At 59.0% G+C, this 18,979-nt stretch overlaps 4 protein-coding genes across 6 annotated transcripts in view; 1 reads left to right on the forward strand and 3 right to left on the reverse strand.

Moving 5' to 3' along the window:
* LOC140263554 (mothers against decapentaplegic homolog 4-like) overlaps positions 1-82 on the reverse strand; it is an 8,164-nt gene extending 8,082 nt beyond the window's left edge. The window contains 1 exon segment of the mRNA XM_072358497.1: positions 1-82. This exon segment is cut by the window's left edge and continues 374 nt beyond it. Within this exon segment, the coding sequence (XP_072214598.1) occupies positions 1-76 (76 nt within the window). The 5' untranslated portion in view covers positions 77-82.
* Positions 83-2,265: 2,183 nt separating this feature from the next.
* Positions 2,266-7,695, reverse strand: CHTOP (chromatin target of PRMT1). Of its 2 annotated transcripts, none has more exons than XM_072358493.1 (6): positions 7,517-7,695; positions 6,388-6,469; positions 4,785-4,938; positions 3,533-3,716; positions 3,282-3,419; positions 2,266-2,737 (listed from the first exon to the last, which is right to left on the reverse strand). In XM_072358493.1, the coding sequence occupies exons 2-6, from the start codon at positions 6,450-6,452 to the stop codon at positions 2,535-2,537; spliced, it is 744 nt and encodes a 247-aa protein (XP_072214594.1). In that variant the 5' UTR covers positions 6,453-6,469; positions 7,517-7,695; the 3' UTR covers positions 2,266-2,534. The 2 variants fall into 2 exon arrangements, with proteins under 2 accessions (XP_072214594.1, XP_072214593.1); XM_072358492.1 differs by having other exon boundaries at positions 3,533-3,719.
* A 704-nt stretch (positions 7,696-8,399) lies between these two features.
* Positions 8,400-10,488, reverse strand: S100A1 (S100 calcium binding protein A1). Of its 2 annotated transcripts, none has more exons than XM_072358495.1 (3): positions 10,401-10,488; positions 8,647-8,795; positions 8,400-8,566 (listed from the first exon to the last, which is right to left on the reverse strand). In XM_072358495.1, exons 2-3 carry the CDS (start codon positions 8,785-8,787, stop codon positions 8,423-8,425), a joined length of 285 nt encoding a protein of 94 aa, XP_072214596.1. In that variant the 5' UTR covers positions 8,788-8,795; positions 10,401-10,488; the 3' UTR covers positions 8,400-8,422. The 2 variants fall into 2 exon arrangements, with proteins under 2 accessions (XP_072214596.1, XP_072214597.1); XM_072358496.1 differs by lacking the exon at positions 10,401-10,488 and adding an exon at positions 9,029-9,115.
* A 1,954-nt stretch (positions 10,489-12,442) lies between these two features.
* On the forward strand, positions 12,443-13,660 carry S100A13 (S100 calcium binding protein A13). The gene is made up of 3 exons (XM_072358482.1): positions 12,443-12,572; positions 12,734-12,910; positions 13,165-13,660. The coding sequence occupies exons 1-3, from the start codon at positions 12,504-12,506 to the stop codon at positions 13,300-13,302; spliced, it is 384 nt and encodes a 127-aa protein (XP_072214583.1). The 5' UTR covers positions 12,443-12,503; the 3' UTR covers positions 13,303-13,660.
* The last annotated feature ends 5,319 nt before the right edge of the window (positions 13,661-18,979 follow it).

Below are 18,979 nucleotides of genomic sequence, written 5' to 3' on the forward strand. Positions count from 1 at the left end.
AGGGGGACGTGGAACCCGTTGGACACCGACGACGTGGTGACCCGCTGGGACGGCACACGACGTGGGACAGAGCCATGTGTCACCTCGAAGCAGCCCGGCCGCGTGGCTCCTACGGTGAGTGCTCAGAGTGGGAAGAGGCGTCGGGGCGTCCCCCCCCCCCCACTAATGCAATGCAGCCCCCAAAGGTGGGCACGGGGCTGAGCAGCAATAGGGATGGATGGGAGCGGGGCTGGCTGAGCGCTCACCCCGGGGTGCCGGCCGTGCTGGTTGCTGCTCAGCCCCGTCTCCAGCGCAGGGTCCAGACTAAACAGAGCCCGGGCTGCTGGCGCCGCTCTTTAACCCCTCACTGCCCGCTGTCGGGAAGCTCAAGCCAAGATCCGTGCTTACAAGAGTACAAGGAGCCCCCCCGCATCCTTCCCTCCCCTGCCCGGGGTGGCTGTGAACGCATTGGGGAGCCTGGGAAAATCCTTGTGCTGACCGCAGACACAACAAAGCCTTCGCCCCCGTTGGCTGTGCTGACCCACAGCCGGCTGTCTGTCCGTCTGTCCGTCTGTCCGACCTGCCAGCGCCGCGTTGTTGGCTCAGCCCCCGCTGGGGGAGTGATGCCACAACACCACCCCCCCCTCCCATCCCATCCCTCCCTTCTCCCCCCCCCCTTGTTGTTGGAGTGATGCTGCTGGCTGGGCTCCCAGGACATGGAGTGTGTTGGGGGGGGGGGGAGGGGTCCTTGTGGTTGGGGGCAGCTCTGAGCCGTCTCTAAGCCCCCCCCCCCCCTTGTGGGGCTCAGTGCTTGTCAGGAGGGATGTTGGGGGCAGAGGAGGGGCAGGAGCTGGGCTGACCCCATAGGAATGGGGTGTCCTAAAGAGGGCACAGCATTGACCCCATAGGATTGGGCACAGCTCTGTCCCCCCCATAGCAATGGGGTGTCCCAAAGAGGGGCACAGCACTGACCCCATAGCAATGGGGTGTCCCAAAGAGGGGCACAGCACTGACCCCATAGCAATGGGGTGTCCCAAATAGGGGTACAGCATTAAACCCCATAGGAATGGGTGTTCCTAAAGAGGGACACAGCACTGACCCCACAGCAATGGGGTGTCCCAAATAGGGGCATAGCTCTGTACCCCCCATAGCAATGGGGTGTCCCAAAGAGGGCACAGCACTGACCCCTTAGGAATGGGGTGTCCCAAAGAGGGCACAGCACTGACCCCATAGCAATGGGGTGTCCTAAAGAGGGACACAGCATTGACCCCATAGCAATGGGGTGTCCCAAAGAGGGACACAGCACTGACCCCATAGCAATGGGGGGGTCCCGGGCCGGGCCTTGCACTCACCTCCGCCGCACGCCGCGCTCAGCCCGGACCCCGCATCGCCGCCCGCCCCATAACAAAAGGGGGAGCCAAGAGCGTGAAGTGCTTCGGTTCCACAGCCAATGGGAGGCGGCGTGACAGGCGGTCGCCACTCAGTCAACCAATAGCAGCCGAGCTTGCATAGAAGGCGGAGCAGCGTAGCGCAGCCGGGCGGAGCCGAGCATCACCGCCCCCCCCACCCCAATACAACCCCGGTTCGGTTCGGTTCGGTTCCTCCGCTGTTCCCCCCCCCCCCCCAACACACACAACCCAGCTGTGAAGCCGGTAAAAAAGAAGCACCCGGAGCCGGCCTTGCTTTTGTAACTTCATTGTTCCAACCAACCAGAACGACGGGATCCCATGGAGGAGCTCACAGAACAGAACCGAACCGAACCGGGCCGGATGGGGGGGGGGGGGGGGCAGAACAACCCCACAACCCCCAGCGGGCAGCATTGGGATGGGGGGGGTCGGTAAGGGATAGCACTGAGAGCAGAGCTTTGGGGTCGGAGCTCCATGGGCTCAATACAAAGTGAGGGGGGGGAATAGGGGGGTCAATTCCCATCCCAAAATGCTGCCCTGAAAGGCAAAGGGCCACACACCCCATAGATGGACTGCGGCCCCCATAGATGGACTGCAGCCCCATAGATGGACTGCGGCCCCCATAGATGGACTGCGGCCCCCATAGATGGACTGCGGCCCCCATAGATGGACTGCGGCCCCCATAGATGGACTGCGGCCCCCATAGATGGACTGCGGCCCCCATAGATGGACTGCGGCCCCCATAGATGGACTGCGGCCCCCATAGATGGACTGCGGCCCCCATAGATGAGGACTGCGGCCCCCCCATAGATGAGGACTGCAGCCCCCCATAGATGGACTGCGGCCCCCCCATAGACAGACTCTTATCAGGGCTGTCAGATTCTCACTTAGAACAGTTTTAAGGTGGGAAGGTAAATAACAGACGTAAAACAATCCCAAAACCAAAAAGGTTTCACGCGACATTAAAAAGAGTATCAAAAAACAGGCAAGGAAAAACGTACTCGAGTCTGATCTGCGGTACAACACGGCTGCCTCCCTGCTCCCGTGGGTCCTCCCAGCCTCAATAGGGGTGGGAGGTGAGGGGGGGGTTTCCTTTCTTAGGGGCTGGGATACACCCCACCTTCCACAGCAGTCACTGCACACAGCCCTTCAGTCGTTGCTTTCGGGGTCTGTCTGTGCCATGTAGGCGTCCAGCTCGGCGTCCAGGTGTCCTTTTGTTTTCGACATGTAAGCATCCAACTGGTTGTCCAGCTGTTCTTTGGTCAGCGCAGGCCGTGCTGATCCTCTGCCTCTTCCTCTGCCTCGACCGCGGCCTCCGAAGCCGCCCCTTCCCCGACCTGCCATGCCGCGGCCTTAGGGAGACGACACAAAGGTTATAGGATGTGGTTGGGGGGGGCTGGGTAAAGCCCTGCTGCCCCACAGCCCACCCCACAGCTGGGGGCTGTGCTGTGCTGGCCCCATTCCCTTCCTTGCTTTGGTTTCAGCCCTGCGGGGGTTGGGATCTGCTGTGCCCCCCCCCCCCAGCTCTGGCTTTGGGATCCCACACCCACAGTGCTGGGAGCAGCTCTGGCCTTTAGGAGGCATTAAGTGCTGACTTATATGGAGAAGCACCTATTTAGCTGCTACCGTGCTGAGCTGAACCCCAGTCCTGCTTTATGCAGGCCATGCATTATTCAAGCACTGAACACAGCACAAACGAGCCTTGCTCTCCCATTCAAAGCACCGCACGCAGCTGTGTCAGATCCCAGAACCCCATATAAGCAACACCACAGCAAGGGATCCGTGTTAGGCACGAGGCCTTGGCAAAGCATTTGAGGGCCAGCAGCTCTAACTGAGCAGTGCAATAGGATGAGAGCTGATGCTCGTTCAGAGCTGCTCGTGTTGCTGCCCACTGACCTCTGCCGCCGAGTCCTCCTCGCCCCATGGCTCCTCGCCCCATAGCACCTCTGCCCGGCCCCCCGCGGCCCCGCAGCCCTCCTCTTCTCAGCCCCATCCTGGGGGCCATTCCTCGGCCTCCCCGCAGCAGGCCCTGACCTGCAACACAGCATCACAGAACCCGTCACTTCTCACACCCCATCACAAAAGGCCGCAGTTCGATCCCACACGGCAACAGGACCCAACATCCCCCCACCCCCCCCAGCACTGACCTCGCAATGGGAGCCCTCCTCTCAGCAGGGCTCTGCCTCCCCGGCCCCCACGCATGGCTCCTCGTGGCAAACCTCTCTGCCCCATAGCGAGTCCTCTTCCCCCCATGGCTCCACGTGCAATGGGGCCTGCAGGGCGGCCCAGCCGTGCCTGGATGTTGCTTTTCCCGAGGCGTTGCTTCAAGCTCTTCTGGAATAGATTGTTAAACAACAAGAAAGTCATGCAGCAAATCTGGGGACGGCAGCACGGAAAGCAAAGCTGGTCCTTATTGGGGTTTTTAGTTCTGAAAGCAGAGGGCTCCCAGCTGTCTGCAATGCTTGGAGTGGAAGGCAATCAAACGCACAGCCGCCTTCCTCCTTATCAGAGATGAAGCCCCAAGCATTCCAGCTATGTGGTGAAGCAGCTGGGAGCTTCCCAGGGCTCTCCCTGCATGTGAGGTAACACAAAGTCCATTGAGCTTCTGCTGCAGCCCAGCTGTGCAATGCTGCCACTGAAACGCACTTCACAGCTGCACTGTGCTGCCCTGCAGCTCCAACTCTTGCTCTATGCAAACACTTTATCTCTCCAACTTTCTCATCTCAATACAAGCATGAAAGCTTAGAACAGCCTGACAACGAGCAGACCATGCCAACACCGACCTGCTGCCCCTTCCCTATGGCTGTGGGGGAGCAGAGAATTCAAAGCTAACCCCCCCCCTGCACAGGGGGTTACTTCAACAAACACCCCACGACCTGCAGCGTTCCCCACTGAGACGAGGGATTCAGACTCTTGCACAAGGAAAACGTAAGGCTATTCCTTAAACCCAGGCCTGCAGCCTGCCATTTGCAAGCCTCCGAGTTATCAGTTTGGTTCATCTGGTCCTCGCAGCCAGCTGCACCACCAGGGGGTGGAGGTGGGGATGGGAGCAGCCAGGCTCAGCGGGCTCTAAAGGCTGGGAGCAATCTGCAAGTGTTACTGCAGCTACATTGAGAGATGAAGCACTCAGCAGATCCAGAACCCCAGAATGACAACATTTCTCTGAAAAAATAGAGAGGAGATATGAACAAGCCAGCAAGCAATTAAAATTAACTCAGTGATAATAACCAGTTAAATCACACAGCATCACTCATCCGAAGCCATCAACCTGCGAGTCCCTTCATCAGTGCTTGTTGTTAATTGTTAGGAATGTTTCTATAGACCAAGCAACCCCCCTCTCTCTTCTCCCCCCCCACCCCCCCTACTAAAAGCCATCAGCCACGTGTGCCCCCCCCTCACCTGCTTCAGCTTCAGAGCAGCCTGCACAGAAGGTCTGTTCTCCATCTGCTGGGCCAGTCTTCTGTTTCTGGCACTGGCCAGTTGCTGCTGCTGCTGCATGGTAGCCCGAATATTCACTGGCATCGGCTGTTTGTTCTTCAGCATGTTAGTGAAGCTTCAAGGTCGAATAAAACGGGTGTTTAAATTAAAAGCTTTATTACATACATTTATTGGCATTTCATGGTTCTCAAGATTGGATCTCCAGATCCCGTGAACCTTATGTAAAGAGCGGTACTTAGGTCACGGCAATTACATATTCCTTGCTTTCCACAAGTGTGCAAGAACTGGAAACTCAGGAATGATGTTGTATATTAATTCAGGAGTGATCAGAGCTTTAGGTTACTGATTTTAGAAATGGAAGAAGGAATGGAAACAAGCGGTAAGCAGAGATGTCGATGGCAAATGGAAGAGGACATCGCAGAGAAGCGGGGCAAAACCTGACTGCAAAAAGCTCCATCAGCCCTCAAAGAGCTGAGAAATCTGACCGAAGCTCCACGTTATCAAGACAAGCTCAGAGCAAACTCAGCCCTGGGAACAGACTGATAGAGCTCTGCCTCACCACAGCACTGCTGCCACCACCTGAGCACACTCACTTGGTTCTAACTGCGGTTGGAGCAGAACACACAGAGAGATGGTTAAGCATCGTTAAGAGCAACCCATCAGCTGCCTATTGTGACCCAGGGAAACACCAAAGGAATTAGGACTGACCAGAAGCAAGCAGGCCAGCAGCCTTCCCAGCACTGCAGCTCAACATCTGCCTTCTCTACAAGAGGCTCCAACCATGGGCTCAGGTCAGCTCGTGCCAGAGCAGGAACTGCACACAAAGGGCTCGATTCTTCCCCCTGACTCAATGATACCAACATCGTTAAACCAAAAGCAATCAGCAAGAAAGCAAAACGTAACCACGGCATCGCTGTTAGTCGGCACTGCAGGACTGCAAAAGCTCGATGGCACGAAGGGAAAAAAAACAACAAACCAACAAAAAACAGGAGGATATACAACAGAAACGTAGAGGAAATCAGCACTGAGAAAAGAGAGATGGAGATGAAGCCAAGCGTTTGCCTCTTACAAGGCCCAAAACGTTGTTAAAGGGCCTTTGGGCTGGTGTAGCAGCCTGCTGCATTGCCTCTTACAGGCCAGACCACGTGCACGTGTGTGTGTCAGCCTTGGACAAAGCAGCAAGCCTGCTGCAGCTTTGGTAACATGCTACCGTACTGCAGCATCGACTAGATAAATGTAAAAACATGTGGAAGAAAAAAAGGGAGGGCGTGGGGGTTTTTTTTTTTCCTCTCTTTTGGTACAACACATCCCGCCACATTTTACGTGTCGAACGGCTTAATTTAAACTGCTACGGATAAATTGGCTCCGAAAACAATTGCCCTTTTAACCTTCTGTGTACCACATCTGTTGCAGTTTAAGACAGAGGTGCAAGGCCATCTGCTCGTTTTAGTGAGGTTAAAAGAGGGCAGAAACCACGTTGGCTTTTTTTTTTTTTTTGGACACCGCACAGTGATAATTAAATACAAATTCTCTTATGAGCTGAAGCTGCTGTTGGCTTCCTCACCGCTCGTTCAGAGACATCTTGGTGGTGCTCTTTAGCACAACCTTCGGTGCTGACTGTGCAGCCATCTTCAGATCAACAGTATCTGCAAAACACGAGAGGCAGGGTTAGCAAACAGCACCGAGATACGGCGTTTGTTCAACTGAATACTCAAGAGAGACCTCAATCTTGGCTGCTTCGATGAGGAAATCCATAACCAGGCAGTTAATTGCTAACACACCAGCACGTTTCGATTGGCTTTTCCAGCCTGTTGCCATAGGGTCACAGAATCAAGACCAGCTCAGGTTGGAAAAGACCTTCGAGATCATTAAGTCCAATGATACAACAAGGCTTCATTAGCAAGTTCCGGTAACTCATTAAGCTGCCTTCTCTTTTAGAAAGGTGAAATTCTGCCTCAGGCAGGAGCAATGCAACAATACGGGCATCAAAATGGCAGCCAACCATTCAGTGCTGAGCTTCATAACAGCATCACAGCTCCAAAGCTGTCAGTATATGAGTAAGAAGGAAAAACTGCCCTTAAACAGACGCAGGTCCTGTGCTCTGCAATAAGACTTGAACATCACAGGACAAAAAGTGACACCTAAAGCTGTTCAGGTCCCATCGTTCTGTGCTGCTGGATGTGGCCAAGCAATAGACGTGCAATTTGGATGCTCTATCACTGCAGCAGAGCTGTGGGCACAGTGTGGCTGCCCAGCATGGGGCTCTCAGACCACGCAGGCCTGGATTGCTTTGTGGTGATGGACATGACAAAGCTCACATACAGATCGATTGCTCCTTTTCTACTATTAGCATCAAATCTAACGGCCCAGAACGGCTCACCCTCACCACATTAGAAACAAAAGCGTTTTGCTGACCGTGTCTCTCAAACCACCAAGCAGAAAACCCAACTAAAAGCCACCCACATCCCCATTTCTTTATTAAATATCACTAGTGGGCAGCACACCGAGTCCAGGCCCGACCAAACCGATTCCAAACAGCTGAAGGCCGTAGAGGAGCATCCAAACAACGAATCCCCCCCTCAGGGCCTGAAGCGGCTCCGCGGCCTCCTCACAGCCCCCCCTCCCCCCTTCACCAACAAAGGTTCCCCAGCCGCCCCTCAGAGCTCCCCGCGGCCTCCAGCCCGGTGTCTCACCGAAGCAGACGGTTGCCAGGTCTCCGGTAGGGGCTGCCTGCTGCCTGTTAGCGGCTGTGGGGCCGGGGCTGAGCTCCGCCGCCCGCTCCCGCCGCACTCGAGCACCCGCGACAAAATGGCGGCGGCGGTCGCAGCGCCCGCCTTCCTCCCGCCTCCCAGAGCACAGCCGGCCAAAATGGCGGCGCGCAGGCGCAGTGCGAAGCGCCTTTGAGGCGTACCCCTCCTCCTCTGCCATTGGTCACTCCGGAGGCGGTGGGCGGGACTTTAGGTGGTGTGGGCGGGGCTATGGCTGCGGCCTAGCTGCGCTCCCTGCGGGCTCAGCCCTGTGCTGCGGTGCGTGGCGGCGTGCGGGATGTTGAGCCTCATGGCGGGGACCGGACCCGTGCGGGCCAACCGGTCCGTTTGGACCGAGACGTCTGAAAGGCCTCACCAGGCCTCCATCCGCCTCTATGGCCCGGTTGGGCCTGTGGGTTGTACGCGCTGTGAGGCGCTATGGGCAGGCCGCGGCCCGGCAGATGATGGCGCTGGCGGCCCTGTGCAGCCCGCTGCGATATCAGAACCGGTTCCTCCTGCCCCACGTGTCTCCATGGGGACGACGCTGCCCCCCCCCTCCCCGGTACCCCACAGCCCACCCCCCATGCAGCAGGCCGGGGTCCGTCACCCAGTGAGGGATATAGGCCCTATGGGTGACCCCAGCGTGATGTAAACAACCCCCTCCCCCCTTTATCCCCAGGCATGACACAACGCTGCTGATGGGGTCAATGCCTTTAATGCGGAGCTGAGTCCCTGTGGGACCCTCAGGTGCGTGGGGAGCCAGGGGTGAGCAGGGGGGGGTGTGTGTGGGGAGGGGGGGGGGCTCTGCTTTTTGGGCTGCCACGATTGGGGGCTGTAGGGCTGGAGCTCGGCTCAGGCGTTCTCCCAGAAGAAGGTGTTGCAGGCCACGGTGAGAGCAGCCACCAGGACCACGAACTCCTGGAAGTCCACCTCCCCGTCGCCGTTCTCATCCAGGTCCTGCATGATCTTCTCCACAGCCCCCGTGTCCTTCTGGGTCTGGGTTGGGGGATAGGGGGTGAGCCCTGGGGCTGGCAGCCTGCTGGGACTCCCCTCATATCCCCCAGCACATCCCCTACCTCCAGGAAGCAGCCCAGCTCGCTTTGCAGCAGCTCCTTCAGCTCCTTCTTGCTCAGCTTGTACTTGTCCCCCTCTTTGCCCGAGTAGTGATGGAAGACGTTGATGAGGGTCTCCATGGCCCCTTCCAGCTGCGATGCCATGGCTCCAGCTGCGGGAGGCACCCGCTGTGTTACAGGGCCAGCCTTGGATCGCAGTTCTCCCCCCTACCCCGTCCTACAAGCACTACCCCCCCCCACTCCCCCCAACCCACACAGAACGCCATCAGCAAGGTTTTGGGGTGCCCCGCTCCCCCCTTTTTTATGGGGTGTCGCTGCTTTGGACCCCCTTGATGGTGTCAAACCATGGTGGGTACCCGTGGTCCGTCCGCTTCCCCGTGCTCACCTGAGCTCCCCGCCGAGCCAAGTGCTGGGCTGGGCTGCCCAGGGATGTTAAATAAGCTCCAGGCCCCCTCCCTCCGGGAGGATCTGATACCAGGGCTGGACAGCCGGGCTGGCACCGCTGGGACGCCTCGCACTGCCTTCACTGGGGTTGGGATATGGGGACGCCCTTCTGGCCCCACTGCTCACCCTATACCTGCAGGAGCATTACCAGCCTTGCCAGTGCTTATATGGGGCACTTTGGGGTGCTCTGCGTCTCCCCCTTTAACCTCTCACATCCCTTTTTGCTGCCGCTGCGGCCCCATGGGATGAGCAGCGATGGGATGTTGGGGATGGGGTGAGCTGTGGGGCCAACCCTGGGTCAGACCGTGACCCTGAGTGTGACCCATTGGGCATCCCCCATCTGTCAGCGCTGTGCTGTGGGATGGATCCGGCCCCATCCCTCCTCGGTGGCTGATGTGTGCAGGTATCCGGTGTCCTCAGAGCCAGCGGGGGGGGGGGGGGGGAGGGAAGCGATGGGGGCTATCAGGTGACTCAACACGGGCCCCCCGCTCCCTGTGCACAGAAAGGCCCTTGTCCCATTAAAAAAAAGCCCCACAATCCTCGCCTGAAGGTTGCCTCAGCAACGCTACGGCCAAAGAAACCAGATTCCCAGCCGTGCTGATAATCCTGGCTCTCATTACGGCCCAGCATCCGCGCCGCCCGGCTGTGCCTGCTGCTTCTCCCCACCCCTGGGTGCTCCCCCCCCCTGCTCCCAGAGTGATGCTGAGCCCCCAAACTGGGGTATCCAGGTCTATCTCCAATACAGGGGGCTGCTGGGTTCCGGGCTGTGATGTTTTCCCAAGAGTTGGGTGGTGCCGGACTCTTTATCCCAAATTCCAACCTTAATTTAGGGCTAATTATATCCTGCTCCCTCCGTTTCCACTTTCAGTGCTTCCTGTCTCTGTGGTTGAGAAATGCTGCAGCGTGGGGACCCCCACATGTCAATATCCCCCCCCCCAACTCTATCACCCTGACCTCATGGGGGTCCTGAGCCCGCCCAGGGGATGCAAAGCTGAGGAGAGGAGGCTGGGGGAGGATTTGGGGTGAATTATGGGTTTCTGGGGGCTCTGCTGCTGTCCTGCACCTGGAACAGCTGGGGTGGCTACACAGGGGGTCTGGATGAAGGTGAGGAACCCAGATAGAACCGGGTGGATGCAGAGGTCCAGATGGAGAGGGTGGTCCTGGGGGGGAAGCACAAGCACTGCGTCACTCCAGGACATTCTCCCTTTATCCATCAGGACCCAACAACCAGCACGGGGCAGGAACAGAACCCAGAGCATTGAGGGGAGGCTGAGTGCAGCCCAACGTGGGGAGCAGACCCCGGTGTCACTCACGTGGCAGTGTCGGTGTGTGGGGGGGGTCTTTGGCCGTGACACCCCCGTCCCCGTCTCAGAGGTGAGCAGAATGCGGCCGCCCCTTCCGGAACTGCCTGGCCCTGGCACTGCATTGCCTGCACAGCTGCTGCAGGGCTGCTGCCTTGGGTGTAAAAATAACCCCCCCCTGATACCTGCAGCCCTTGGCACGGATGCTCGATGGGAGCCAGCTGGTGGCCGTACAGCTCCCATTACTGAGCTCTGGGTGCTCTCAGTTGGGCCGTGCCCCACTTCTATCAAACCTTAAACCTTCTTGAGAGTAGGGAATGCTCGGGTGTTCCCTGAGTGATGGGACGGGTTGGAACCGTGAACCCAAAATCACATTGCAGGGGGTGGGGGGGGTCTGCCCAAGGAACGGGACCGCAGCGGTGTCCACACTGGCAGCACCCCAGTAACAGCTCTTACCAAACTGGGATCAGCAAAGGACGTGCCAGGAGGTTTACACACAACCTGGAACAGGTTTCAGCCTCTGCGACTCCCGTCCTCCACTTTGACCCAGCTAAACCAGTTGCTCCAGTTGCTGGTGCCGGGGCTGGGCTTGATCTTGTCTCTCCGATCCATGGCCGGAGTTTGGAAGAGGTTTTTCCATCCCTTGGGAGTCTGGGAGAGGGGAAGCTGCTGGGTGTGCGCTGTGCTGTGCTTGGGGACGTGGTGGTGGCACGTGGTCTGGTGGCCTTATCCCATGAGCTCAATGGATGGGGTGGGTGCTGAGTCCTCATGGATGGTGTCCGTGGTGGCCACAGCCCACGGTGACCATCAATGATGGGGTAGGACAGGTTGGGACGGCACCAGGATATGGTAGCGGGCACCGATCCCACGTCTGACGCCAAGCTTTCACCCCAGGACTCGCAGTCCCTCTGATGCTCACTCGTCCTGATAGCACCGGGAACCCCGAGGCCACCACTCCCTACATGTCCCCACCTGGGGCCATGAGGCGTCCGCTCCTTCCTCACCCCATCCTGGCACCCCAAATTCCAGGGGTGAGGAGTCACGGCCCTCCTGGCTTTGAGGTGCTGACTCACCCCACAACCTGTCCCTGTCCCTTCCGAACCTGACTCACCCGAGTGGTTTCCCATCTCAGTGCCCTGACGTGGGGCTGAGCGGAAGGGCTGTCCCCGTCCCCCCATCACCCCAGGATGGGGACGGACCGGATGGAGCCCAGGAAGGCAATTCCTGCCCCGTGAGCTGGTGTGACGGGGTGTGAGGGTGGGGACGGGCTGCTGGACTCACCCTGTCCCTATAGACGGGTGGAAAGAGTGCGTCAGGGATGGTGACACTGTGCCCTGCTCCAGGTCCCCACAATGGGTGACTGTGGGGTCCCCAAGGGACATCCCTGCATCCATAACACAGCAGTGCTGGGGCTGCTCGTCCTATCCTTGCTCCTTGTCACACTTGGTGTCACCCGGCCAACCTGATAGGGACCAAGGGTGGCCAGCAGTTAGGGGGGGCAACATAGGGTCCCCACGTCCCCTCCATCCCATGCCACCAGTGCTGTGCCATGGGGGGGCAGCTTGGGGTGCCGTGGGAATGGCTGTGCCGCAGCAGAGCTGTGCTGGGGCTGCCGTACAGCAAGATTACATAGGAATGTTCGGGCAGTTCCAACCTCCTAATTAATTGGGATTAATTAATTCTCACAAAGCCCACTATTAATAGGGGTGATGTCAGCCGGCGGTGAGTCACAACTCTCACTCGGAGAAGGGTGATCCCGGCCCCAGGTCTGCAGCCGGGATGACCTGCGGTGTCATGGGATGAAGGGGACAAAGGGGACAGCCTTCCCACCCCATATGTGTCCCTATTCCCATAGGAGCAAAGCAGAGCCCAGGAAGGAGGAGGGGTTGGGGGGGGGGCATATCCTGCACCCAACAGTGATCTGGGTGGTTCAATGCACCCTGGGACCCCTATGGTTCATCCCATAGCCCTGTTCCCATTGCAGGGTGCTGTCTGTGCATGGAGCACTCAGACTGCTGCTGTGTGTGTGTGTAGGGGGGGGGGGGGGACGGGAAGCTGGTGTCAGGTGGTGTCTGCAACGGGAAACACAACGGGAAGCCCAACGGGAAGCCCTGCATGGGAGTGAGGGACCTCACACTGCAACCCACTGCTGTAAGACCCCACAGGGGGCTGCGGCTGAGCGGGGTAAGTGGGATCACCGTCCCATCCCCACCCTCCAGCAGAGCCCATGGGGCCCCATGGTGCCACCGTCCCCTTCCGGGTGTCGGCTGCCCTCCCTCCGTGGCACATGATGGCTGCATGGGGGGGGGTCCCCATGTCCCACTGGGCATCACCCCCCCCCCCAGGACTCTCCTCTCCCCACAGCCCCGATGGCTGCAGCTGATCTGACCCCAGTGGAGACGGCCATCGAGACCATCGTCACCGTGTTCGTGTCCCATGTGGGGAAGGGGGGTCAGATGGGGACACCGACGGCCACCACGTTCCAGGAGCTGCTCCGGCTGCAGCTGCCCAACATGATAAAGGTGAGGGCAGACTATAGAGGGTGATGCTGGTGGTCCTGGTCTCCGTGGGGCACTTTGAGATCTGTGAGAGTGGAAAAGCAAAAGTGAAAGCACCAGGGAAGGGCTGAGGTGCTTCTGTGCTGGGTGGGAGGGGGGGGACTGACAGCATCCATCTGGCCATCAGTCTGGGCTGGCACTCACTGCTGTGATCCCTATCTGGGGACAGAGGTGTCCCTTGGCGGTGGTGGCCATCTATCCCTATGCTTTCCCTACAGGATATCCCCTCTCTGGAGGAGCAGATTAGGATGCTGGATGTGAGCACAGACCAGGAACTGACCTTTGAAGAGTTCTGGAGGCTGATGGGAGAGTTGGTCCAGACCCTGTGGAGGGAGAGAGAGGGGAGGAAGAGGTGATGGGGATGGGATGGAGGGGGGATGCACATGAAGCAAAATAAAGGAGCTTTAACAGGCCTGAAATCTCTTCTTTATGGAGCCCCCCCAATGCAAACAGCCCCGTGGTCCAGCTGTGCCCCATGCTGTAGAATCACAGAAGCACTAAGGTTGGAAAAGGCCTCTAAGATCATCCAGCTGCCAACCTATCACTGCTGTGCCCACCAGCCCTCGCTGCCACATCCACACGTCTCTTGAGCAGATGGTGCTCATCTCCAAACTGCTTTTGTGCTGATCTGGATGGCAGGGTCACCTGGGGATGTGACCCAGTGCATAGTGCGTGGTGCCAGGTGCTCAGTGCATGGTACCCAGTGCATGGTGCCAAGTGTTCAGTGCATGGTATGCAGTGCATGGTGCCCAGTGCATGGTGCATGGTACCTGGTGCTCAGTGCATGATACCTGGTGCATAGTGCATGGTACCCAGTGCATGGTGCATGGTACCTGGTGTTCAGTGCATGGTACCTGGTGCTCAGTGCACGGTACCCAGTGCATGGTGCATGGTGCCTGGTGCTCAGTACGTGGTACCAGGTGCATGTTGCATTGTGCCTGTTGCTCAGTGCATAGTACCCGGTGCATGGTGCATGGTACCTGGTGCTCAGTACATGGTACCAGGTGCATGGTGCATGGTACCTTGTGCCCATAGCACGGTACCCAGTGCATGGTGCATGGTACCTTGTGCCCATAGCATGGTTCCTGGTGCATGGTGCATGGTACCTGGTGCTCAGTGCACGGTACCCAGTGCATGGTGCATGGTTCCTGGTGCTCAGTGCATGATACCTGGTGCATAGTGCATGGTACCCAGTGCATGGTGCATGGTTCCTGGTGTCCAGTACGTGGTACCAGGTGCATGTTGCATTGTGCCTGGTGCTCAGTGTATGGTTCCTGGTTCCTGGTGCATGGTACCTTGTGCCCATAGCACGGTACCCAGTGCATGGTGCATGGTACCTTGTGCCCATAGCACGGTACCCAGCACACATTGCCCGGTACCCGGTGCCCGTTCCCACGCGGCGCTGTATGGCCATGCTGGATGGGAAGCTCTCGGTGTGGCCTTGCAGGAGGCGTTTCCCATCCCCACGCTGGCCGGGGGCCAGGCTCCCAAATGAACCTCCTTGCACCACACCGTGCCGGGAGCTCCCACTCACACCTCCCCAGTATAAAACCCCGCAGCAGCTCAACGTGCGCACAGCCGGGACAGCCCTTGCAGCAGGTAAGTGGCCCGGCCCAAGCCTGGGGAAGCAGTGGGGGGGGGGAGTTGGGGGGTTTCCCTTTACCCAGGGGTCCACCATCCCCCCCCCACACTCCCCCTCCCACGCTCGGCTCTGCCACGACTTGCAGGGACGCTCCCACCCCCGGGACGTGTCCCGGCAGCTCGGCGCATCCCAGGGCGTCTTCCTCGCTCCGGCGTTGAAGGAAGGGAAAGCTCCCCCAAAGCCAACGCTGATCGCGGCTCTCTTCCCTCCCCCCCCATCCCTCCCACCGGCAGAACCCCAAGAACCCCCCCCCCCCTTGAGCAGAGGGACTGCAGACCCCGTCGGAGCAACATGGGCCAGTGCAACTGCCGTAAGAAGCGCAAGGTCGGTGGGTGACTCCGGCACTGGGAGGGCTGGGAGCTGTGGGGTGTAGTTGGAGGGGTGGGGGGACATTCTTATCCTCATCCCTTGGAGCTTGGGGTGCTCTGAGCTGTGCGACTACCCCCCCAGATGAGTCTGGATTTGGAGTTATTGCCCAGATTTGGGTAGATGGTGCCGGGAAGGTTTGGGGGCTTTGGTGCTCCGTGCAGCCTCTCCGAGGATGGCTGAGTGCTGCTCCATGTTCCTCGGATATGAGCATGTGCCCACCTGCATCCCTGGGAGGGCACTGGGTGCTCTGCACCTGTGGAGGCCTCGGTGGGGGGTTGGGGGGGTCCCATAATGACTGGTTTCTCCCTAATGGCCCCGTCGCCTGATGTGGTTTCGGGGTGTTTCGAAGGGAAACCGCAGAGCCCCGTGAATCACCCTCGTTTCCCTTCCAATGCAGCTCCTGCTAATTAGCAGCGGGGTCGGGGAGCTGTGCTGGGTCAGGCTGTGCCCCCCACTCCTCCCCCTCTCTGCTGGGGTTGGGGTCTGCAGCCTTATAGGGTGGGGATGGGTGGCCCCGTGATGGGCACTGACTCACAGCTCCATTGCCACTTGTGCAAAGAGAGGAAGAACCCGTCCTGCCCTGCGCGGGGGTGTGAGCCTGGGGATGGGGTGGGGAGTGGTGGGGGGGATGGGGGCCACCGGGGGTCTTGTTGGGGTCTTGGGAGCAGGTGGAGGGATATGGGGAGCAGTGTGTGGGTATTGGGTCATGCAGAGCCTGGTGGAGGGGGATCTGGGTCTATATGGGGGATCCCATGTCTGTAGGGGGGGTCCCACATCTGGATGGAGGGGTCATGCAGTGGGATTGGGGGGGGGGTCCTGCATCTGTACAGGGGGTCCTGCAGTGGTGTGGGAGGGCGTCACACCTGTATGAGGGTCTCAGGTTCCTATAGGGAGGTCAGCACTGGAACGTGGGGGTCCACATCTGTGTGGAGGGAACCTACATCTATATGGGGGGGGCTCACATCTGTATGGGGGGCTCACATCTGTGCGGAGGGAACCTACATCTTTATGGGGTCTCACATCCGTATGGGGGGCTCACATCTGTGTGGAGGGCTGTTGTATCCATAGGGGAGGCCCATTGCATCGGTGTAGAGTATGAACACATCTGCCACATCCCTCCCGGGGTGTCCCCTCCTTCCTGGGGTCCCCTCACTTCCCTCACACCCCCCTTTCCCCCCCCCCCATTAACCCAACAGGACAACCAGGAGCTCACCGACGTGGAGCGCGCCATTGAGACCGTCATCAACCAGTTCCACTGCTACGCTGTGAAAGGGCAGAAGGAATACCTGACCCCCAATGAGATGCGGGAGCTGGTGGTGCAGAAGCTGCCCCACTTGGGGAAGGTGGGGGCACGGCTTGGGGGATGGGGGGGGTGGGGGGATTCTGGGGGACCCCACCTCTCGTCATCGCTCTGATGGTTTTTCTGCCCCTCCGCAGTGCGTTGGACCCCTGGATGAGAAGATCGAATGCATGGGAGACCCCGATGAAGCCAAACTGGAATTTGGGGAGTACTGGGACATGATGGGGGACGCAGCCAAGGGCTGTCGGAGGAAGTAGGGCCGGGGGGGGGGGGTGGGAAGGCGCCGCTTTGGCCCCGCGCCGCAAGGAGCTCCTCGGCCCCACAGTGCTGCAGTGAGAGGGACTTTGCTCCTTTCCCCCCAAGCCCCTCTGATGTGGGGCTCTGGATCAGCTCTGATGGCACCGTCGGTGGTTTGGGGGTGTTTTCTGCCTCTCCCCCCCCCCACCCCCCTTCCTCCATCTTGGTGGCCACGATCCCTGCACGGGTTTGGGGGTCTCTGTGCCCCCTCTGATGGCTGCGCTCGGGGTGGGCCGGGTGGAGGGATGTCAGCTGCTTGCGGCACGTGCAACCGTTTTTGTATGAATTAATAAAGGAGAAAGAAATGGAAGAAAACAACAGCTGCAATGGGACGGCCTTGTTCTGTCATGGGAAGAAGGGAGAGGGAGGGATGGGGTTGAGCTGCATCCCACTGCAGAGCATCCCACTGCAGAGCATCCCACTGCAGAGCATCCCACTGCAGAGCATCCCACTGCAGAGCATGAGGGTGTGCAGTGCAAGGGGGGCTGTGCACGTGCATGGGGTGCGTGCAATGCTGCTGGTGTGCACAGCTCTGCAGGTGTGCACTGGGCTGCATGGGGTGAGCATGCATGGGATGCTGCGTGGTGCTGCGGTGGTTCACACAATGGGGACCCCACGGGCACAGCAGCACCCGAGCTGTGGGTGTGTGGCTCTATGGTGCTCATATGCTGGGCTGGGGGAGCCCTGATATTTCTGGGGTTGGGATGGTGTGGGGTCAGTGATAGGAGCTGGGATTTCTGTGTTCAGTGCTATCTGGGATGGGGCTGTGCTTCCCAATGAGCTCTGTGTGCTGGAGGGGGCCGTGGATGGGGATGGGATGGGGGTGGGATGGGGTTGGGTTGAGGGTAGGATGTGGAATGGGATGGGGGTGGGATGGGGATATGATGGGGGTTGGGATGTGGATGGGTTGAGGGTGGGATGGGGAATGGGATGGGGGTGGGATGGGGATGGAATGGGGGTGGGATGGGGTTGGGATGTGGATGGGTTGAGGGTAGGATGGGGAATGGGATGGGGATGGAATGGGGGTGGGATGGGGTTGGGATGTGGATGGGTTGAGGGTAGGATGGGGAATGGGATGGGGGTGGGATGGGGGTTGGGATGTGGATGGGTTGAGGGTGGGATGGGGAATGGGATGGGGTTGGGAAGGGGATGAGGATGGAGTGGGGTGGTGTTGGGATGGGGACGGGATGGGATGGAGACCTGATGGGTGCCATCTCCGCACGTGCATTGATGTGCGCTTTGTGCTTTGGGGAGAATAAAAATAAGGATGAAAACCCCCCAAACCCAAAGAAAGGTGATGAAAGTGGGGCCAGGTCGGGGCTCCTCCCGACACCGCGACTCGGCCGTGGCCGCCCTCTGTCTCCTCTCACCTTGGGGTGGATTTCACAACACGAATGACTATTTATTGTTCCTGCCTTGGAAACAAATACATGGGAATTAAGCAGAGAGGTGTGGTGTGCATTTAATTGGAGACAGGAAATGTGTCAAATGGTTGGGGTGATGGGAGGGGGAAAAGGGGATAAGGGAGCTGTGGGCTGCTCTGTGGTGGGAGGGGGACCCTGGAGTTGGGTTTGGTGACCCCAGCGCTGTCATGCGCTGTTGGTGATCCCATAGTTTGAACCATCCTGATAAGGATCTGAGGGGCTGGAGGAGCTCAGCCCCACGTCTGGGCAATGGGTGAACCCAAGGAGCATCACAGGGACACACACACACTGAGGTGGGGGTCCAGGGGGACGAGGAGCTCACAGAGATGACAACAGTGTCTGGGAACTGCCGTGTGATGGGCCCCGATCTTCCATAGCAGCTCTTTGCACACACCCTGGATGCCTTGTAAAAATACGGGCTGCGTTGTGACATCGGCCCGGCACTGGGGTAATGAGGGCTGTGATTCAGAGTGAGCTGTCTGCCCGCGGGGCCGGGGAGGGCTCCCACCCGACCGGGATTGCAGCACTGGCACCGAGCTCCTCCTCACCCCGAGATCAGGCAGAGGGGAGCAGGGATGACACACAGAGCTCACCCGGTGCTGCTGCCCCAAAACAGAGCGGTCCCTATAGAGCAGAGGAAGAAACGTGGGCGGCCGCTGCCCGGCGCCGTGACCTCCTCTTTGCATCCCCAAATATGCAGCTCTGGTGTCTCCGTATCTGATCTGAGCGTTGGATCTCCTCGCCATCGCTGCGCCCGACGCAAGGTGCAATTTACTGGCCTGGTTAATTATGGCTGTGAGCTCCTGGCACAGCCCTGCAGCTCGTCGCCGGTCCCCGTGTGTCTGCGGAGGGTTGAGCGCCTTCACCACGAGCACTTTGGGTTCACAGAGCCCCAACCCAACCAGATCGGGGGCACTGATGGTTCCAATGTCCCTCGGGCTGAATGGAGTTGTGTTGACCCCAACTGATGGGTTACGTGTTTGTGTCCCGCTGCCATGCTT

Source organism: Excalfactoria chinensis, chromosome 31, assembly GCF_039878825.1.
Source record: "Excalfactoria chinensis isolate bCotChi1 chromosome 31, bCotChi1.hap2, whole genome shotgun sequence".
Lineage (NCBI taxonomy): Eukaryota > Metazoa > Chordata > Aves > Galliformes > Phasianidae > Excalfactoria > Excalfactoria chinensis.